The sequence below is a fragment of the Equus przewalskii genome, chromosome 28 (assembly GCF_037783145.1).
Source record: "Equus przewalskii isolate Varuska chromosome 28, EquPr2, whole genome shotgun sequence".
In the NCBI taxonomy this organism is placed as follows: Eukaryota; Metazoa; Chordata; class Mammalia; order Perissodactyla; family Equidae; genus Equus; species Equus przewalskii.
In genome coordinates, this window is record NC_091858.1 from 5,828,425 (window position 1) to 5,847,373 (window position 18,949).

The 18,949-nt window shown below is 47.8% G+C and overlaps 1 protein-coding gene across 5 annotated transcripts in view; it reads right to left on the minus strand.

Annotated features, from left to right (window-relative positions):
* Positions 1-18,949, minus strand: part of PLEKHA2 (pleckstrin homology domain containing A2) — a 70,401-nt gene that overhangs the window by 17,251 nt on the left and 34,201 nt on the right. For all 5 annotated transcript variants that reach the window (XM_070598858.1, XM_070598857.1, XM_070598856.1 and 2 more), the window contains 5 exons: positions 14,407-14,463; positions 8,502-8,550; positions 6,671-6,768; positions 1,022-1,162; positions 292-438 (listed from right to left, as the gene is read on the minus strand). In XM_070598858.1, the coding sequence (XP_070454959.1) occupies positions 292-438; positions 1,022-1,162; positions 6,671-6,768; positions 8,502-8,550; positions 14,407-14,463 (492 nt within the window). The remainder of the gene's footprint in view (positions 1-291; positions 439-1,021; positions 1,163-6,670; positions 6,769-8,501; positions 8,551-14,406; positions 14,464-18,949) is intronic.

The window sequence follows — 18,949 nt, forward strand, 5'->3', positions numbered from 1 at the left end:
CCCAGCATTCTTCCAAAGAAGGTGTTCCAGTTCGAAGCTCCCGGGGATCCAGCCCCATGGAAGCTGGGTTCCCACATTCAGGTTTGTGGGGGAGACTTCTTCCTATCAGGAGTAATACTTCCGACCTACAGGGACGAGGGTTTGGTCCCAAATCTCTCACCACCCAAAGGTGGTGGCTTGCACAGATGACTTGAGCTACTCCTTCCAGCCTGTTCTCCCCTATAAGCCCACACCCACGGGCCCCAAGGAGGAGTCACCATAACCCGTTCCGGCCCCCATGCCAACACTCACCACATTCCCTTGCTTCACGCAGTAGCCGCTCTTAATGAGGGGGGGCCCAGTGGGAACACGGCCGCCTGTCGTGGGGATGTAACTCTGAGACCTTCGAAGGAGGGCGTGGGACCCCGGCTCACTCCCTTCCTGCCCATCCCCACCGTTCTACAAGGAAACAGTGTCAGGATTAGCACCTCCCTCCTCTCTTTATACAAGCACACCCCCACCCCACACAGCGCCCTCTGGCCAATCATCCCTCACCTCTTTGTCCCCTGTGGCAGTCAAAGAAGAACTAAACAAGAAATAAACGTTTACTTTGCTCCCACCAGGTACCAGGTACTTTCACAGAACATGACTTGGGGAGGTTGGACAGACCCAGGAGGGAGGGAAGGACAGAGAATGCATACCAGAAAGGGGATAAGCACAGAAGGGAAGGAGGGACGGTGGGCTTGTTTCCGGCCTCACCTGCTTTCCTTGGCCCCACTTCCCATGGGACTTACAAGCGCTAGTCTCTTGTGTTTGGTATAGAACCACACTGGCCACAGAGCTTCCGGATGCAATGACCTCGACTGCTGCACTGCCATCCCTCACACCCACCCCTGCCCTATATCTTCTTGACCACCCCATCTGCACTGGCTCCCCCACTCCCATCCACCCTGTTCTCAGTGCAGCCCTCGGTGCACATCACTGGCATACCATGGACACTACCATTCCTCCTCTAGCCCCTGGCAGCCCCAGGCCCCAGCACCTGGTTGATGGGTGTGTGTACCACCACCCCTCCGATGATCTCTGTCTTGTAGGCCACCTGCGGCTTCTTCTCTAAGGCCGGAGGAAGTGCTATACTTTTGAGAACTTCGGTAGTCAGGGGCAGGCTCCCAGCTTTGGGTACCTGGGAAGAATGACAACATGGTCAACAGGAAACCAAAGGTTAGGAAAAGCAGGGAGCCAAAAGCAGGATGGGGGAGGGGGGTGGGTGAGAAAAGCTAATATACCAAATTATAGAAGACAGCCTCTCCTCCTCAGCCCTTCCATCGATCCATACCTAAATATGAAGAACTCTGCCGGAACCACTCGCCATGCATGCGCACACCCACACAGGGATGCACTTAATAAATGCACTGAGCACCCACTATGAGCCAGCCCTTCCCTGGCTAGAGACCAAAGACAAAACAGCAAACACAGACACATGTTGGGGCACTTACATGCTAGAAGGGGAGACTGGCAAAAGATGCAAGCAAACAAACAGAGTAATCACACATCATGGTGAGCACCGTAAAGAAAACAAACAGGAGCTGAGACAGCAGCAGGGGAACTAGCTGAAATGGAGTGTTTGGCGGAGGTCTCCAGAGGAGGAGATGCTGAAACAGTAACCTGAGGGATGAGATGGAACCAGGAATGTAAAGATGGGAGAAAGCAGGCTAGGCGGAGGGACAGGGGACACACATGTGGGACAAGGTATCGAACTGGGGAGCCCAAGGTCCTGGGGTATAACTCCTGACCTGCCACTAACTGAGTGGCCTCTGACAAATGCTCAAACTTCTCTCTCTAAGCCAAAATTGTCTCATGTAAAATGGAAAAAGGAATAGCATTTATGTCATAGAGTTGTTGTGGTTACCAAATGAGAGTATAGAAATTTAAAAACTTTAGAAATGTAAATAAAATATAAAAGCCTTACAAAATATCTTAAGTAACATTTCACAAACAATGTTAACATTTACAAACACAGCCCCTTTGGAAAAGCTAGTTATGTCTATTCCTCGCCTTGACAGAGAAAGAGCACCACGGATGATCAAATGATCACAAAATTTGTACTGTTACTTTGAAACCACAGGTCACAGGTTGCCAACTGGTGGCCCAAAGGCAGACTTTGCCCAAACTGTGTTTTGTTTGTCCTATGCGCTGTGTTTTTCAATCTACATTTAAAATTTTGGATATTTCACATAAAAATCCAGATTTCTAGCTAAGCAGCAGTTCCCTCTTCAGACAGGGAATACATTCTTCAGTTTGCCACTGTCCCTACCATTCTCCCAAAAACCGAGGCCACATGTTAGATGCCATTTATCCTCACTTGTCTTGTTTTTCTTCCTCCTCGCCCACTTCACTCATTTATACTAGAATATGCAAATGCTGATGAAATTTTTCACGTTGTACAAAAAAAGAGGGGCCTAGAACAGTCATTTGCCCAAAGCCATGATTAATAAGCAAACAGAGAGTAAAACCTGACTCCCTGCTGGTACGGCATCTACAGCATCGCAAAGCCCCTCCTTCGCAAGAACTCAACATCCTCAGTGGATCTGCCAGGAAAGTAACAGCAGCTAACATCCAGGAGAAAAGCTAACATCTTCTTCCACTCCTTCTACAGCCTTGGGAGCCAGAAAGACCTAAGAATCCAGAGCTTTCAAGAGCTCATACCTCAGGGCCACATGAGAACTCTGCCAAGGAAGGGGACTGAGGACCACTCCATTTGGTCTCTACCCAAAGGAGGAAGACCACTGTGATTATGCTGGGGCCCCAGAAAGAAGATGAGACCTCTCTTCCTGGTGTGCACACTCAGTTTACATAGACAAGGGTGACCTCTGCCCACCACCTCTCCAGATCGGGCCAGAAATCCACCTTCTCTTTTCCTTCTACCTGTCTCAGAGACGCAACAGCAATTCCCATTTCTTTGAGCCTCCATTTAATGCCAGGGAACGTACTAAACTCTTTACTGTATTATCCCTAAGCTCAAGCAATCTTATCAAGTAGGCATTATTTTCCCAGGACTGCCTGACTCCCAATCGCTAAATACCACTACCTACCTACCTACCCTATCCTTTCTGAGTTTTCCTACTGTGTGATGGAATTCTTCGGGGATGTTGATTATTGCTGGGATGTTTAGTGATAAAACCTCCATGAAACAGCAGAAATTCCCCCCAGATGAATTCCCGAAATCCAGCAAAGAAAGAGGGAAGAAGCCTTTGAGAGTTCCAGTGGCCAGAAAAGAACTCAGAGAAGCTTTGGCTGTTATGTGGCCTCGCAGAGTCATCAGCCCACCCAGAGAACCGCTGGTTGTCACCACTCATGCCCCTGCAGTGTGGGTTGCTTCTCACCAACCACCCAGAGCCTTTCCAAAGCCGGTTCTGCTTTCCAAGACTTTAGATCAGCGTGTGGATGACAAACTCAGCACCAAGTACACTCCATATCTTGAAAATGAGGTCATTCTTATGGTTTGTCCATATCCCAGAAGCCTAATTGAGTGTGCCTCTTCCATCCACCTCTGATGGGGGAGATCCACATGGATCTTATCTGCAATGTGAAATGAAATTTGAAGGGACTCATCTTTCTTCCCACCAGGCAGGGCTAGACCGCTATGAGGAATAATCCAACTTAGGGGGAAGCTGTGCTGTACTTTTACTGCTCAGTTTTCAACCCTTTTCAGAAATGTAGGGAGTTGAATAATGTCCCCCTAAAACTGTCCACCCATAACCCCAGATGTGATCTGATTTGGAAATAGGGTCTTTGCAGATATAATTAAATCAAGATGAGGTCATACTGCTTTAAGGTGGGCTCCAGGTCCAACGACTAAGGTCCCTATAAGAAGAGGGTACAGAGACCATACAATGACAGGCAGAGATGGAGTGGTGCAGCTACAAGCCAGGGAATGCCGAGGACTGCTGGGAACCACCAGAAGCTGGAAGAGGCAAAGGACTCTCCCCCAGAGTCTTCAGAGGGAACCCAGCCTTGCCGACACCTTGATTGCAGACTTCTGGCCTCCAGAACTGTGAGAAAATTAATTTCTCTTGTTTTAAGCCACCCAGTTTTGTACAGGAGCCCCAGAAAACTAATACGGGAATACTAATACTTTGAGAGAACCCAGTTCTTTAAAAGCTATATGTTAATCATTTTCTTTAGTCATAAGGACTCAATGACCTTAGCAGAAAATGAACAGTGATCTATGGGGAGAAAAACTGGATCCATCCTGGCTCCATAACTTTGGGCAAGCCACTTTGATCTCTAGGCATTTCCATTTCCTCATTTATAAATGGGGATAACAACACCTGTCCTTCCTACCTAAGGTTTTTATGAGGCTAAAATGAAGCCACATATGTACAAGTGGTGTGTAATGTGACATATTTTAATATTTGCTCGTTTTTAATATTTTTATAGACTCCTAGGTCTTGAAAGTCATAGGGTCCCAGGTTGGAATCCCATCTCTACCATTTACTAAGGTCTCGGCTTTGAGCAAGACTCTGATTTCCATTTTCCTCATCTAAAAAGTGGCAGTAAAACCACCTGTCTCACAAGAGTGACGTGAGGGGAGAACAACAGGGCACGTGTGAAGCTTGGCTCTCTACATTACCTGTTGCCTCTGTCACCTCTGTATCCCCCAAAGTGCCTGCTGCTTCACTTTGCACATAACGTGCCCTAAAATAAATATGTCTGTACCCAGTGTGGTGTCCCAGCCTCCCTAAAGAAGGACACACAGTACAGGATGATGTAGAAGTGGTTGTTGTTGTTAGCATCATTGAGTTGATTCCGACTCCTAGCAACTCGGGCTCTACTGGATTTTTTTTGCACCATCCACTCAGCTTCCAGAGCTATCTCAGACAATATTCCACTGCTACTCACAGTGTTTTCATGGTCAATTTTTTGGAAGTGGGTGCCCAGGTCTTTTTTCTTAGTCTGTCTTAGTCTGGAAACTTCACTGACACTTGTCCACTATGGGTGACCTGCTGGTATCTGAAATACCTGTGGCACAGCTTTCAGCATCACAGCAACATGCAGCTACCACACTGTGACAACCGACAGATGGGTGGTGTGGTTCCCTGACCAGGAAATGAACCCAGGCCACGGTAGTGAAAGTGCCAAATCTTAACCACTAGACCACCTGGGCTGGCTTGTGGAAGTGGAGAAAGGAGTAAACCCGTCCAGGATACATAAAGGTTAGGAAGTCGAGCCCCCTTCCTCTTTCTTCTACGCCACAGGACCTTTGGCAGGAGGGGTGAAGAGATGTATAAATGGAGCAAAGGAAAGAAGACGGAGGCTGGAGACTCTGGAGAAGCTGAAGAAGGCTTTGACATTCTAGCAGGCCTTTGAACTTCCAGCCTCTGGGCACCATCATGCTCATTCCCACTCCTGGAGCCTGTAACTTCTGCTCTCTGGGGCCAGAAAAGAGGCAGGGGGAAGGAGCCGCTTAGAGCAAGTCCATGCTCGAGGTACAGAAAAAAGGCAAAGAGGCCCCCCACTGCCTTGCAAGCTGTATGGCCCAGTTCACCAGGCAGGAACAGAGGCAGAAATCCTGGAGGAGAGAATGAAGTATTAGATGCTGAGAGACTCTCCAAATTGTGGAAGACACAAAAGAGTGAGGAGCCCAACATGAACGAAGAAAACTTTTACTCCGATCAGCACTCTAGAGCCACATACACAAGCACATGGGTTGGCAGGCATATGTGAGTTGGCAGTAGTCTCCCTCCCGCCCACCATTCCTTTGCCTTTTCACGGGTTTACCAAGGTTCATCAGAATAATAAAGTAACCAGCAAAACCACCTGGGTGACTGAACTGTGCTCTGCTTGGGTCCAGCATCACAAGTGCTGGATAGGTGCAAAGATCTCTTCTGTTAATTTATTCATGCGAACCCTGAGGTATCTGGGAGAATAATTCACTCCAGTACATAAGGGTTATTAGTGGAAGTCACTAGAATGTAAGCATTTCTGACTGTATGATATAGAAAATCCAACTTTTCAGCATGCAAACTATGGTTTACAGGCCAGAAGTCTGCCTATATTATTGGCTAAAGGTCTAGTTTTTTCTCCAAAACATATAGTTTTCCCTCTCTTCCTTCCCACCTTTCTCCTTTTCTTTTTCTGCATTTCTAAGGAAGAAAGGAGTTCTTCATCAACCAAGTCAAGGAAAATGGGAGACTCACAGGACAGTCAGTGAACTAGTTCAGTGACGCTTTTACATGGAAGCTTTCCCAGGATGCATTGGTGGAGTGGCCTGGACTGATCCGCCAGGCAATCTCTCAAAGGAAGAAGAGCATCCTCCAAGCCAGGAAAAAGTTCTGACTCCCTCCTCATATGCTTTCCCTTTATTTCTCATAGTCAGCAATCCATTTTCTAATCCCACCACATTCTGAATCAGCATCCCAGAATGACCCAAAACATAACTGCCCAGGAGCCCTCCCAGGAAGCACAAAGGGGACACTCCGTAAACTTCCCCCTGAACTTGATTCAAACTCAAACTCTCAGTTCAACTTGTGGTTAGTCAGCCAAGGTGTGAGAAGAGGCAGGGGGAACTGGGTCTGGAACAAGCTCTTGGGAAAGGCCCTGCTACCATCTGAGTTGCTCCCCACCCAAACAGGCCACATGCTGGGAGAGGCTCCAACTCCCTCCAGAAAGGAGAAGGAATCATACGTACAGTGATTTTGCTGGCGTGGTTCAGGGCTTCAACCCAGTCCTTCAGATCTTTCTGGTCATTGGCTTGAAGAAAATACCTCTGGGAGAGGGCATTGATGACTGCAAAAGTCACAGGGAAGAAGGGAGAAAAACCCAGGTTAGAACACACACACCACAAAAACACTCCACAAAACTAAGGTGCTTGAAGCAGCAAAGTAGAAGACACTCCTCACGGTGTGAAGTGACCTGCATGAATATGGAGGAAGCAGCAGGCTACACTGCTCTGTCTCTTTGAAAGTGTGCATTCTTGGGGCTGGCCCCATGGCCGAGTGGTTAAGGTTCTGCGCGGTCCACTCCCCCAGCCCAGCTTCACAGGTTTCGATCCTGGGTGTAGACCTACTCCACTCATCAGCTATGTTGTGGAGGCATCCCACATACAAAATGGAGGAAGACTGGCACAGATGTTAGCTCAGGACGAATCTTCCTCAAGCCGAAAAAGGGAAAAAAAAAGAGGAAGATTGGCAATGGATGTTAGCTCAGGGCAAATCTTCCTCAAGCCAAAAAAGAAAAAAAAAAAAAAGAGAAAGATTGGCAATGGAGGTCAGCTCAGGGCGAATCTTCCTCACCGGAAAAAAAACCCGTGGATTATTCCATTGGCTACAGGAATGACATCTGACAACATTAACAGCCTTAACGAGCTGCTGTGCAGTGAGGGGGCTGCTAGTCAGCCATTACCAAGACACACGCTTAACTGCTTTTTAGAGGTGCTAACAGATTTACAGTCATGACAATACATATATAATTTCGGTCCCGGGGCTCCTTGTTTCCACGGGCACAACTGGCCTGGGTTAGGAGTCTCGTCTGTAGTTGAGAAATGGAACAAAGCTTGCATGAGATCAAGTCTGTGACCTTGACCTCACCTCACGTTCAACCTGTTCTTTCCTCTGAGCACTCCATTAGGTCAGCAATTTACTTCTGGGTTTATATTTTTTTTCCAGATCTGCTGACCACAAAATCTGAGAGTTATTTTTGAGCTTAGCAATGATATCCCAAAGAAATGGGAGAATGACAGCATCAAAGAAGCTTGAACCAACCTGAAGTTGGGAGAGAGGACAGCTCAAGGGACCAATTTATTCTCCTAACATAAATAAGCCTGCACTATAGGAGGTGAGCATCACGGAGTAAACATAGAATTCATTAGTTCACTCATCACTCAACAAATATTTATTGAGCATCCGCCACAGCCAGGAACCTGTCCGCATCCTCAGACACAGCAGTGAAAACAGGAATACCCCTGCCTTCATAGAGCCGATATTCAACAGAAACTATTTCCTAGCATCTGCCTGTAGCACTTAGTACAGTACTGAGAACATAGTGGGAGCCAAACAAATAACTGATGACTAAATGACTAGAGGCATCCACTGAGTGGCTCTGCTTCCTATGTCACTCTCAACACTGTCACTCATTTGGCAACACTGAGACCCTCAACAGAACATTCCTTCTTTTCTATTATCCCTCCCATTCCTCCAAGTCTCTACGTTTCCTGAGCACATCATTACTCAGCTCTGAGATGAGGGTTTCTAGAAACTTCTAGTAAATACCTTCACCCCGCCCCACAGAATCAGAAAAACTGAAATATCACTGGCCCCTGTTCCTCTGTCTTATGTTATTAACAATCTTTGCAGTGAGACCAAGGGAAGCAGTACTGCTTGAGACCTGGGAACATCGCTGCCACTGAAGTCACTCATACACACAGGGTGTAAGTCACATGTGGTCACAGGACTGTCTCCACACAAAAGAGGAAGTTGCTGGAGGCGTGTTCAGAAAACTCACCCTCTGGCTCAATTACTTACCAAAGCAAAACGGAGTTTTTGGTTTCTGCTTTGGGGTAGCTATGCTCACCTAAATCAAATAAAATATAAAAGAAATGTGAATATGTCTTTAGCAATTTTTTTCAAATTTTTTTACTGTGAAACTTTTCAGAAGAGTATATAAAACATAAGTGAACATTTTAAAGAATAATAATTAAGTGGAAATCCTGTATTACTCACCATCCAGATTAAGAAATAGCCCGTTATCAGTCCCATTTCCTAGAAGCCCTGTGCATGCTCCTCCCTCACAGAATCCCACCCTCACCCCTCAGAGTTAACTACTATCTTGGTGTCTGTGTTCATCTTTATCTTTGCAAAAACACTTTTAAAAGCCACTGAGTCCTGACAAAATTCTCTTTGGACCACAAAACCTCTACTGGTCCCATTCACGCTAGCAAGATTCCACTGCTCTCTCAACCACCAAGCCCCTCCCCAAACAGCTGTCCAAATTGAAGGTGGTACTGCTACAAATACACAGATTCCAATTAGGCTCGCAGAAAGATGACGCCGCATGTCACTCACTGCATCTGGACACACTGATCAATTCCCTTTATATCCACCCTGGCTCCTTAATCATGAAAACAAGCACTTTCCACATGCCCAGAGGGGGGCTCATGGAATCAGAGAGATACCTATGGATTCAGGAAAAGGGCATAAGAAAGCAGAAACATTTTTATACCTCCTGTTGTGTTATTTCATCCTGCTTTTTCAATCCTACCCTTTGTGTGTACAGTCCTGAGCATATGTATATGTGAGCCCACATATTCAGGTTCAAGTACACTGAATGAATAAAGGAAAGCAGGTCCTACCCCATCATATGCCCACAAAGATTAGGACTACCCTCGATGGAGGGTGAACCTCCCTGGAGCAGGCCTCCACCACTGTCCCTGGGATTTCTGAGGGGGCAGCCACCTTCCCCTGAGCCCTAAGCTAGGAACTATTCACATGTTGTCATAATCCTCTCATGGACACTGTTCCTTCAATCCCCTTTCCAGCCAAGAGCATCTCTACTTGTTCTCACCTATGGGCTCCAGGAGTGGTTCTTGCTTTAACAGGGGGCATATTAGAAGCCAAGAACTGAAGAAAAATCTTGAGTCAAAATTAAGATCTCTTCATAGCTCACAGTTGCTAAATGTCTAACAATGACTGACCCGCCAGTCTGTCTGGACGCTCGCTCTTGGTTCTAAGTTCTTTCGATAGACCTGCCCAGCTTCCTTAACAACCAAAATTAATACTGCCCCAAATACTGAAGACGGGAACTGGGGCGGCTGTCTGTAAAAGACCAAATGAAGGACAGGCAGGACAGCCTGGCCTTTGGCGCCAAGGGGCCAGGGCTCAAGTCCCAGTGTCCCCATTGTGTGACCCCCATTTCCTGTTTTCTCAAATACAGAAACAAGATCACGTTCTCCCAGGGTGATTGTGGGGATTAAATGTGGTGGTACAGGTGAGGCACTTAGCCCGCCCTGTCATACAGAAGCTGCCCAATCAAGGAGGGACTATTTATAGCTCCCAACACCTTGTTTCTTTTAAAATCCCACTCCACATGTTAACACAGGCAATGCCATGCTTACACATGGTCAAAATGCTGAGGGCCTTGTGAGCTTCTCAGAGGGCTACAAAAACACATGAGGTCTAAAAATAAAATGCCCGGCCTCCAACATACAAAAGACACATGACATACTCAACATTAATAAATATTTAATTAAATATCTGTGTAACATTCTATCAAGCTCATTGATAAGTATTTAATTAAATGCCTACAAGATGTCACATGAAGTCAACTTCACTAATGTTTCAATTAAACATTCACAAAAATTTCATCACATTTGAAAATAATTAGTAGCTTCAATTTTCTTAGTTCACAAGAATCCTTGGGTGTGCAAGATGATTGCCAAGAAATGAGAGCCAATCATAAATTAAATGAGTTACTCATAGCCAAATTATTCCCGAAGTAAAAGGATTAAATTCCTTTCAAATATTTTACAGCCAAACAATTACATTTAACGAGGGATGTGGGTGTGTTTTGATATGTTTACCATGGCGTGAGGTGGAGGCCACAGGGCCTAAGAAAGTCTTGAAATAGGCCTAAAAACATGTAGATTTAAGCAAAGGTGAATGCACGTATCCTGAGTTCAAACACAGACTATCCAAATTCAGGACGGTCTCCCCACGCCCGGGAACCGTGCACCAGAGCTCCAGGCCTGCCCCTGGGCTCTTGTTTCCCCGGGTTTCAGACCCAGGAATTCAATCTGAACCACAGCGTGTGTCTTCATCCTGCTTGTGTCTGATGTTCCGACCTGTCAGTGACGCATTTTCTTGCTCTATCCCTCTGCCTCCACATTCTTGTGGGTCCTCATGCCCATAAACTCATGGGTCCTGCCCACGGTTCCTGTATGACCCTCACCATCGTAGAACTTCCTTGGTCAATGTGGCCCTCAGGACCCCCCTATCTTACGGCTCCCCTTCCCTTTTCGGCTTTAGAACGTCTTTGAAAAGCTGGTACTTCCAGACCTTCCCTGGCTTATTAGGAAACTCGCCCTTCCCCCCAAAAACTGACCTTTATCACCAGCTAGAGACAGCGCCAGTGGCAGACACTTTTCATGCTGGTTGGAGGACAAACGGTCCGCTCTGACGACTCATTCCCAGCCTCCACTGGGATGATGCTACCCGTGTGCTCATTACAGGGACTGAGGCTTCCAAAGAGATAGCCTCGTTTTCCGTTTCTTTGTTTTTATATGTTTATGCAGTCTCAGTCAGGGGGTATGCGTGATTACACGCAGGCACACCTATAATTTGCCTCGTGCCTCATGGGTTACCACAGAAAGATTGTTCAGCAAAGCAGCTCCTTGCTGAATTAGCAGGACATCAGTTCGGGTTCTTCCCTGATGGGCTGCTTAACAAGGGTGAGACCCTCAATATCTCTGATTGGCTTCCCAACTGGCAAATCCAGAGTGAAATCACCAGTCCCCTTTTTACAGTCATAAAACGGCAAAAGACAAAAATGAAATCATATCAACCTGTTGCTGTGCCCCTCAGAGAGAAGAGCCAACATGGGTGCTCCCTTCCACCATAGAAAGATAGCTCTGGCCTCCCCCTGACATCCCAGTGACCGCAGAAGCAGAAGCCCTGCCCACTGGGAGGTATAACCCTTCTCCCCCTACCCCTACCACATGTTGGTGATCAGGGAGGCTGTGCAGCCCCCTTCAGACATGTTGAAGGAACAGAAGACCTTGAAGAAGTGTGGCTGACAGGCTGACTCTAGTGAGGGTGGCCAAGTACAACCATCTGCACACCCCAAGGTGGCCACAGCGCTGAGTAGCTACACAACAGTGGTTGACTGGAAGGCCCTGGTTTATGTAAGCAGTGAGAGGAGGTTGGGGATGTGAGGGGAGAATGGGCACAGGTCACCAGTAGATTGACGCAGATGAGGCCGCTCCATAGCTTGACAGACTCTCAGGAACTTGCTCTTATCAGATCAAACACAGACCACAGGAGCAGCAAACTCACGGCGGCAGGGCACTGCTAGCCAGCCCCACCCTGTCTGCCCTTGGCCGGAAGTGGAGCTGGGGCCCCTCTGGCAGAAGCAGCAGCAGCAGAACAATCTTGGGGCTCTGGTACAGCTCAGCCCCTGGGTCCAGAGGAAGCAGCAGCCACCCACACAGAATGATGGGAAAGGTTCTCAGTCGGGGTCTCTAGACCAGCATCAGGGGCTCCACGAGCCCTAAAATTACAGGCAAAATCAGGGTGTGTACACACATATTTAATTTACCTGGAAAATGAGTCCACTTTTCATCAGACTCTCCAAAGGATTCATGACCCCTCCCAAAAAAGTTAGGAACCACTGTTCTAGGAAGGTCTTTCTTACAGCTAACTGAGGGCAAGGCCCTGACAAAACAGGACACAAGCTGGGAGGTGGGGGGGAAGAGTGGGGCTTGCTGTGCAGAAGAGATGGCCATCAGGCAAAGTGAGAAGGTGGGTGGCACCAAAGGCCAGCATCAATCATCTTCTAGTTTGCCCAAGAACTGGTTCCACTGCCATCGATGCCCTGGATGACATCAAGTCAAGAACTTTCATCTCTGTTCTTCCCAACACTAGCGCTCAAGAAAGAACTGCGGAAGAGCACCCCTGAACAGAGAGACCACATGCACACCACAAGGCGGGCTGACACTGCGGTTCAATGCTCTCCTCTGGGAGGGAATACCTAGGGGTTAACAAGAAATAACCCATAAGGCGGAATTTGATACCAGTACCCAGCTAAATGTTTTTCTGGGAAAACCCTTGCTTTCTGGCATTGGGTCAGGCAGGAGTTAAAGGCTCTCGGCTCTGTGAAACCTGACCCAGCGGCAGCTGTGGGTTTTGCAAAACCCATCAGGCCTGCCCCTCCCATAAAGGGCTAAAAGGCAGGTCCATCCTTTCTAAATGAGGCAGCCTCCAAAGCTGAGAACTCTAAAAACCCTCATCTGAGCTGCATTTATAAATCATGATTCAGCAGGAAATTGTATTCACTCTTCCTCCATCAAAAAAAAAAAAATCTTCTCAAACAGGAGAGTGTTGGGGTGTCATTAATATTGATGTTCTCTGCTCCCCTGTCTCCGAATGCTCTGTCTCCAAGCCTTCTAGAGAAATGACCTAATGAGCACTCAGCAAGACCGGACAGGAGAGGGGAGGCTCAGGCCTCCAGCCCGCCTGGCCCAGGAGGCAGCCACATTTCTTACCACACGGCAGGCACAAATTGCCCGCAGATGTGCTAGCAAAGCTTCGCTTTCAAAGGCCCTTCCCCTTCCCCCAGGTCATTATCTCCTGGCTCTAATCCCCTCAGACACAGCTGGGCATCGGCTGCCTTTGCACCCAGCTGTGCCCGCCAGACTCTGCCTGCAGCCCCTGCAGCCACCTCCACCTCCAGACTCACCCTTAGACCAGCTGGGATGGAAGGCTAAACCCAAGGACCCCCAAAGCTTGTTACAAAAGGGAGCCAGCAGCCACTCAGATTAGGGTCCCCCTCCCCTCAATCCCCTGAGGGTGGGAGAACATGGACAAGGAAGCAGAGGTCCCCAAGAGGCCTGAAGTGAGGGGTGCTCAGGAGAGCACGACTTCCGGAACCTCAATGCTGGCTGGGCGCCACCTGGCTCTCCTCACTGGACAAAGAGTTCCTCTTTCTGGCAAGGCCCTAAATCCCCCGGTCTTTTTATCACTGCTGCATCACGGGTCAGCAGTGGTGCCAGCTCCAGGGAGGGGCTACTAAAAGAAGCTGAATTCAGCAGCTACGTGTTGGCATCACCAATCAGCTGCGGCCCCCACCCGGGTCTCACTACTGAAGGGGGGTTGCCACCGCCCCATCTGCACAAACTGGACCAGGGGGTGGATGGCCGGTCAGCCTGCCTGCCAGGCTCTCCAGCAGTTATCTGGCTGCTGAATGATTTCCTGGCACGTCTGAGGACCTTCTCAGGCATTCTTGGCCTTCCCTCCACAGTAATCCTGTTCGGGTAATTGATACAATTCCAGAGCAGCCCCATCTATTTCGGAGCTGCTCCTGTTTAACTATACCTTTTGGGAGAATCCTTTACAGTCACTGGGTTTTCTGTTGTTTTTGTGTTCCTCTTTGTCCCAATTACAAAAAAGGTCAAGTCTCACTCCTACCCCCATCACCTATACCTCCTTTGCAAGAGCTGGGAGCATGGCTGACTGATGTGTCCCAGGAGTCAAGAACTGCTAGCCATGCCCCACCCAGCCCTGGTCAGCCGCAGACCTTCCACAGGAACCATGAAGAAAGGGGGCACCCATGCAACACCCCCAAATGCTAATGCCAGAAGGATCCAATACTTCCTCTTGTTTAGATACTAAACCTACTTGCAGAACACAAATTCCCGGAGCTTCAGGCCAACATTACCTTCGAGATGTAGGTCAGCTGCAAAGATCCAACGGCTCCTGCCCCAATTGCCAGGTTCTGAAAGACACGTGTTTTTTGTTTTAAGAAGGATGCCATGTCAGGCAGTGGAAACAGCTCTAAGAGACAGAAGACCAAGGTCCTAGTTCTGTGTATGCCACTTACTGGCTTTGTGACCTTGAGTCAGTCACTGACCCCGTTCTTTAGCTCAGTTTCCTCATCTGTACAATAGTGATCATTCCTGACACGGATATGTGTACATTAACGTTGCCCATGACCTTAGTTATTATAGAGAAGTATTCTAGTACAGTAGTTAAAAGTGTGGGCTCCAGTACTTGACTGTGAATACGTTCCTTGACCACTAAGCCTCAGTTTTCCCTCCTGTAAAAATAGGGATAATAGTACCCACCTCACAAGGCAGATGTAAGGATGCATTAATAATACATTTAAAAGCACTTGGAATTGTCCCTGGTCCACAAACGACTCTCCACAAGCGTCAGCTATTCTATTTTTTTCTGTCCTGACATCTCTGCTCTCCTTGTTGGCTTGCTTCTGTTTTACGCCACTTCAAAGTTTTTATTGTAATAAATAGGATACAGATTCACACAAGACAGAAATAAAAAATACAGCTGTTCAGTCTATTTCATAGGGCTATTAGGAGTACCAAATGGAACGATGTCTGTACCTATAAAACACTAAGTAAATGTACTCTTAAAATGGCAAGAAATTCAGACACCTTGTCTGGCAATATTCTGCCTTGGCACACTCTCTGGTTGTCTATTTTCTCCATTGTCAGAAACAAAGTATTATAGGGATGGTAATGTATCAAAGAAATGGCCAAGATCAGAAATCACAGCTGTGGCCTTTCCGATTTATAATTGGAAAATCCACCCCCCTCCCCATCATGGACCTGAGAACCTGTCCACAGCTCATGGTGACCTCTGAAACCTTTTCCATAAGCCTCAAAGAATAACCTTGAAGCACCCATTACCTGGGGTCATCTCAAAGCAATAAACAGACGTAAATCTTGGATAATGGGAATTTACTAGATTTCTTAAAGGGTTAACAGTGAAATGACCTGTCATTCCAGGAAACTGCTCTTAAGAAGTATCTTAGATGGGAAGGAAGAGTCCTTCTGGGCCCAACTATCCAAATTAATTATAATATCACTGAAGCAACCGCAATGTGTGAAATTTCCCATTCACGAAAAAATGGATGGAGACAGTACCACAATAAAAGGATTCCCAGAGCCCTAGAATTTTACAGTGACAGATCTAGAAAGCACATCTCCCCCTTTTGCAAATGAGGCCATAAACCTACAAGCTGCCTCTGAGTCACCAGATTCGCATTTCAAATATGGATGATTTGATTGACACACTTTTTTCAATTACATAGTGACTGCAATTTGTTTATTCTTTTAGGAAACCTCTATGGGGGAAAAAGAGATAGGGCTTGTACCCCTAAATCAGAGTCCAGAAAGGAGCCACAGCACCCAAAAGACCAGTGAGTAACTGACACTGCCCAGAGGAGAACCTGAACCACTCCGAGCAAAGACAGCTCCACACGCAGTGAGACTGCCAAAGGCCACCCCACGTCGGCATGGCCTCCAGCGACACATGGAGCCACAGCCTCTGCTGGACACTGAGCACCTGGCCCAACGCCAGCCCCCTATTTTGCACCTGAGTGAAGTGACTCATGAGTGGGGGGATTTGTACCAGGTCACATAATTGGCGGTAGACCCAAACTATAGCTCAGGCTCCCTGACTTCCACCCCAGTACCCTAGAAGCAGCACAGTGTAAGTGAACAAGCTTGAGCTGTTGATATTCTAGCTGCAACATTATCGCCCTATGACTGTAGGCAAGTTTCTTTACCTATAAAATGCAGATAATAAGCCCTGTTTCATAAGCCTGTTGTGAGAATTACATGAAAATACAGAGAGAGAGCTGAGCACATGGTAGTTCCTATCCCCGACCCACAACACTAATTACAAGATGCAGATGCCAAGTCTCAGGGCTGCTCTTGCACAACTCACTCTCCTCACCCCAAACCACAGTCCAAAGGCCTCCAGAGCCCTATCTTGAACTATGAGTGATGAAGTGGGATTTGGGGAACTATCTGGGCACTAACCCACAAGTAATGACAGATATGAGCCGATCAGATTTCAACTACTTTGTCCCCTCCACCTCTCCAGGGTTGCTCCACCCTCAGTCCCCTGCCCTCACTTTAGCTCTCCCACTTCAGAGGGAAAGACATAGCAGTTCTCTGGACCCAGCTATGGGACAGGCGGGGGAGCGGTGTCCTCACTCCCTTCATCCACAGTCTGCTCCTAGGCTCACAAGTACCTCCTCTCTCCACCATGAGAAGCCAGGAAAATATGACGAATGTCTGAAAATGCAGCTTCCCCCCACCCCTGGGGAAAATAAGTGACAGGCGAAAACAGCCCCAGGATCACTGAGGCTTGATGCAAAGTGACGAGTCAGTGTCCACTCCAATTACTGGACCTAGGAGATTCATGGTGACAGCTGGCTGCCAGTGTGGCAGCCCCAGGCAGACACTTCCTGGTCAAGAAAGAATGTGCCAACATGCCTGAGCTGAGGGCCTCAAAAGTCAAGTGCCAGGGCAGGAACACCAAGAAACAGCACCTGGGGAGGGGCAGAGTGTCAGAGCGGGCGGGGGAGCCTTTGCCAGCTTCCTCTCCTGGCCACAGAACATATCCTCTAAGGAAAGGACAAAACGAGGACCCACCTTCACGAAGCCTTCTCCACCGCTGCAGCCTGCCACGACCTCCCTCCTCTCTGAATTCACGTACACTGATCCTTTGCCAACTTTGGTGCACATCAGAATCTCCTGGGAGCTCATTTTAAAAGGCCCAGGCTCAAGCCTCACCCACAAAGCACTGAATCGGAATCAAGTGGATTGTGGTCAGAACAAGTACATTTTTTAAATGCTACCAAATGATCCCTAAATAGGCCCAAGTTGGAGAACAACTGGTCTACATGACAAAACCTATCCCTGGATTCTACACTGGAGGATATCCTACTGTCTCTTCTTAACTAGATTTTAAGCATGTTGAGGACATGAGTAGAATCTTATTCCTCTACACAGCATACTCCTCAATTTTTAAATGAAACACTATTTGCACGGTGGTTAAGTTCCCAAACCAGTCCATGAAAGCCTGCTACAGTCAGAGAGTAACGGGAGACCTCTACCCACCACTGGCAGACAATATTTCTTTGGGAAGGTTTGTTCATATTTCGAACTTGGGTTTCACTTGAGTTTGCAGTTCCCATGACCTGGGGCAAGGTTCCTGTGGGATAGGAATTGGGTGGAGGGTGCATGAAAGGACTGAGTCCCAACAAAGACAGAGTAAAGGACTTGGGGAGACGGAGTTGAGGAATGGGCTAGGAAGGAGGACAGAAAGCATCTGAAATGATAGAATCTGAGCAGATGGAGAGTGGAGACAGGTTGGTGCGAAGGCTGCTATGTAAGTCACCTGGGGAGATTTTTAAACAACCTGATGACCATGCTTCATCCCCAGGGTGTTATCTGATCTGGGGTAGGGACCAGGCACCTGTATGTTTTTAAAGTTCCCAGGTGATCCCACCATGCTGCCAGGTTTGAGGACCACTGCTGTAGACACCGGCCGGTCCTGCCGACTCTGCAATGGAGACGCAGCAGCTGGTGAGAGAAATGGCCACACCCAGCTGCGGCCAACCAGTGACGCTGACTGCTGCACCAGCAGTGAACAGGGAAGAGGAAGAGAAGCGCAGGGCAGTGGGCAAGGAGAGAGAAAGGAGATTCCACTGCCACAAGGGCTAGCAGCCATCACTGGCGAGGATGGCCTTGTTTTTTGCTCAAATGTTCTTCTGCTACCAAGGACCTCAAAGGATCTCCCACGCCCCATGAGTGGAAAGCACAGGGTTTATTCTTTTCCATCATCAAGCAAGGAGCTGAGGTGCCCACTGGGTGACCCACCTCCTGTGGTAAGCCTTCTTTCTGGAAGCAACATTACTTCTTGTTGAAACAGAAAAATTTTCCTATCTTCTAGTAAGAGAAACAAGAAGCTCAGAAATGACCAGAGGACCCAACTACAGATTCATCAATTCACAGAATGTCAGCACTCAAAGGCTCTGTGCATGCCTGGTCAGTCACCATGGGAGTCCTCTAAGGCTCAACTTGGGAAAGTGACTTCCTCAAGGAGCAGCCAGATGAAGACAGACAGAGCTCATAACTCCTAACACTGATCTGGAGCTTGAGCAAAGCACAACCTGAGAGGGGAAGAAGGAAACCGACACATATTTAGAGTCTATTATGCACCAGGCCTGTTGCTAGCTACTTTTGCACACTGTCGCTTAATCCTAACAATCCCATTTTACAGACGAAGAAACGAAGGATGAACCAGGTGAAGCCACTTGCCCAAGGTCACGCAAGTACTGAGTAGCCAGGCCCGTAGTGAAACCCAACCCTTCCTGATTCTCAAATCCCATGCACTTTCTTCTATACCAGGCCACCTCCCATGAGACAATCCTTCAAATGCACAAGGAC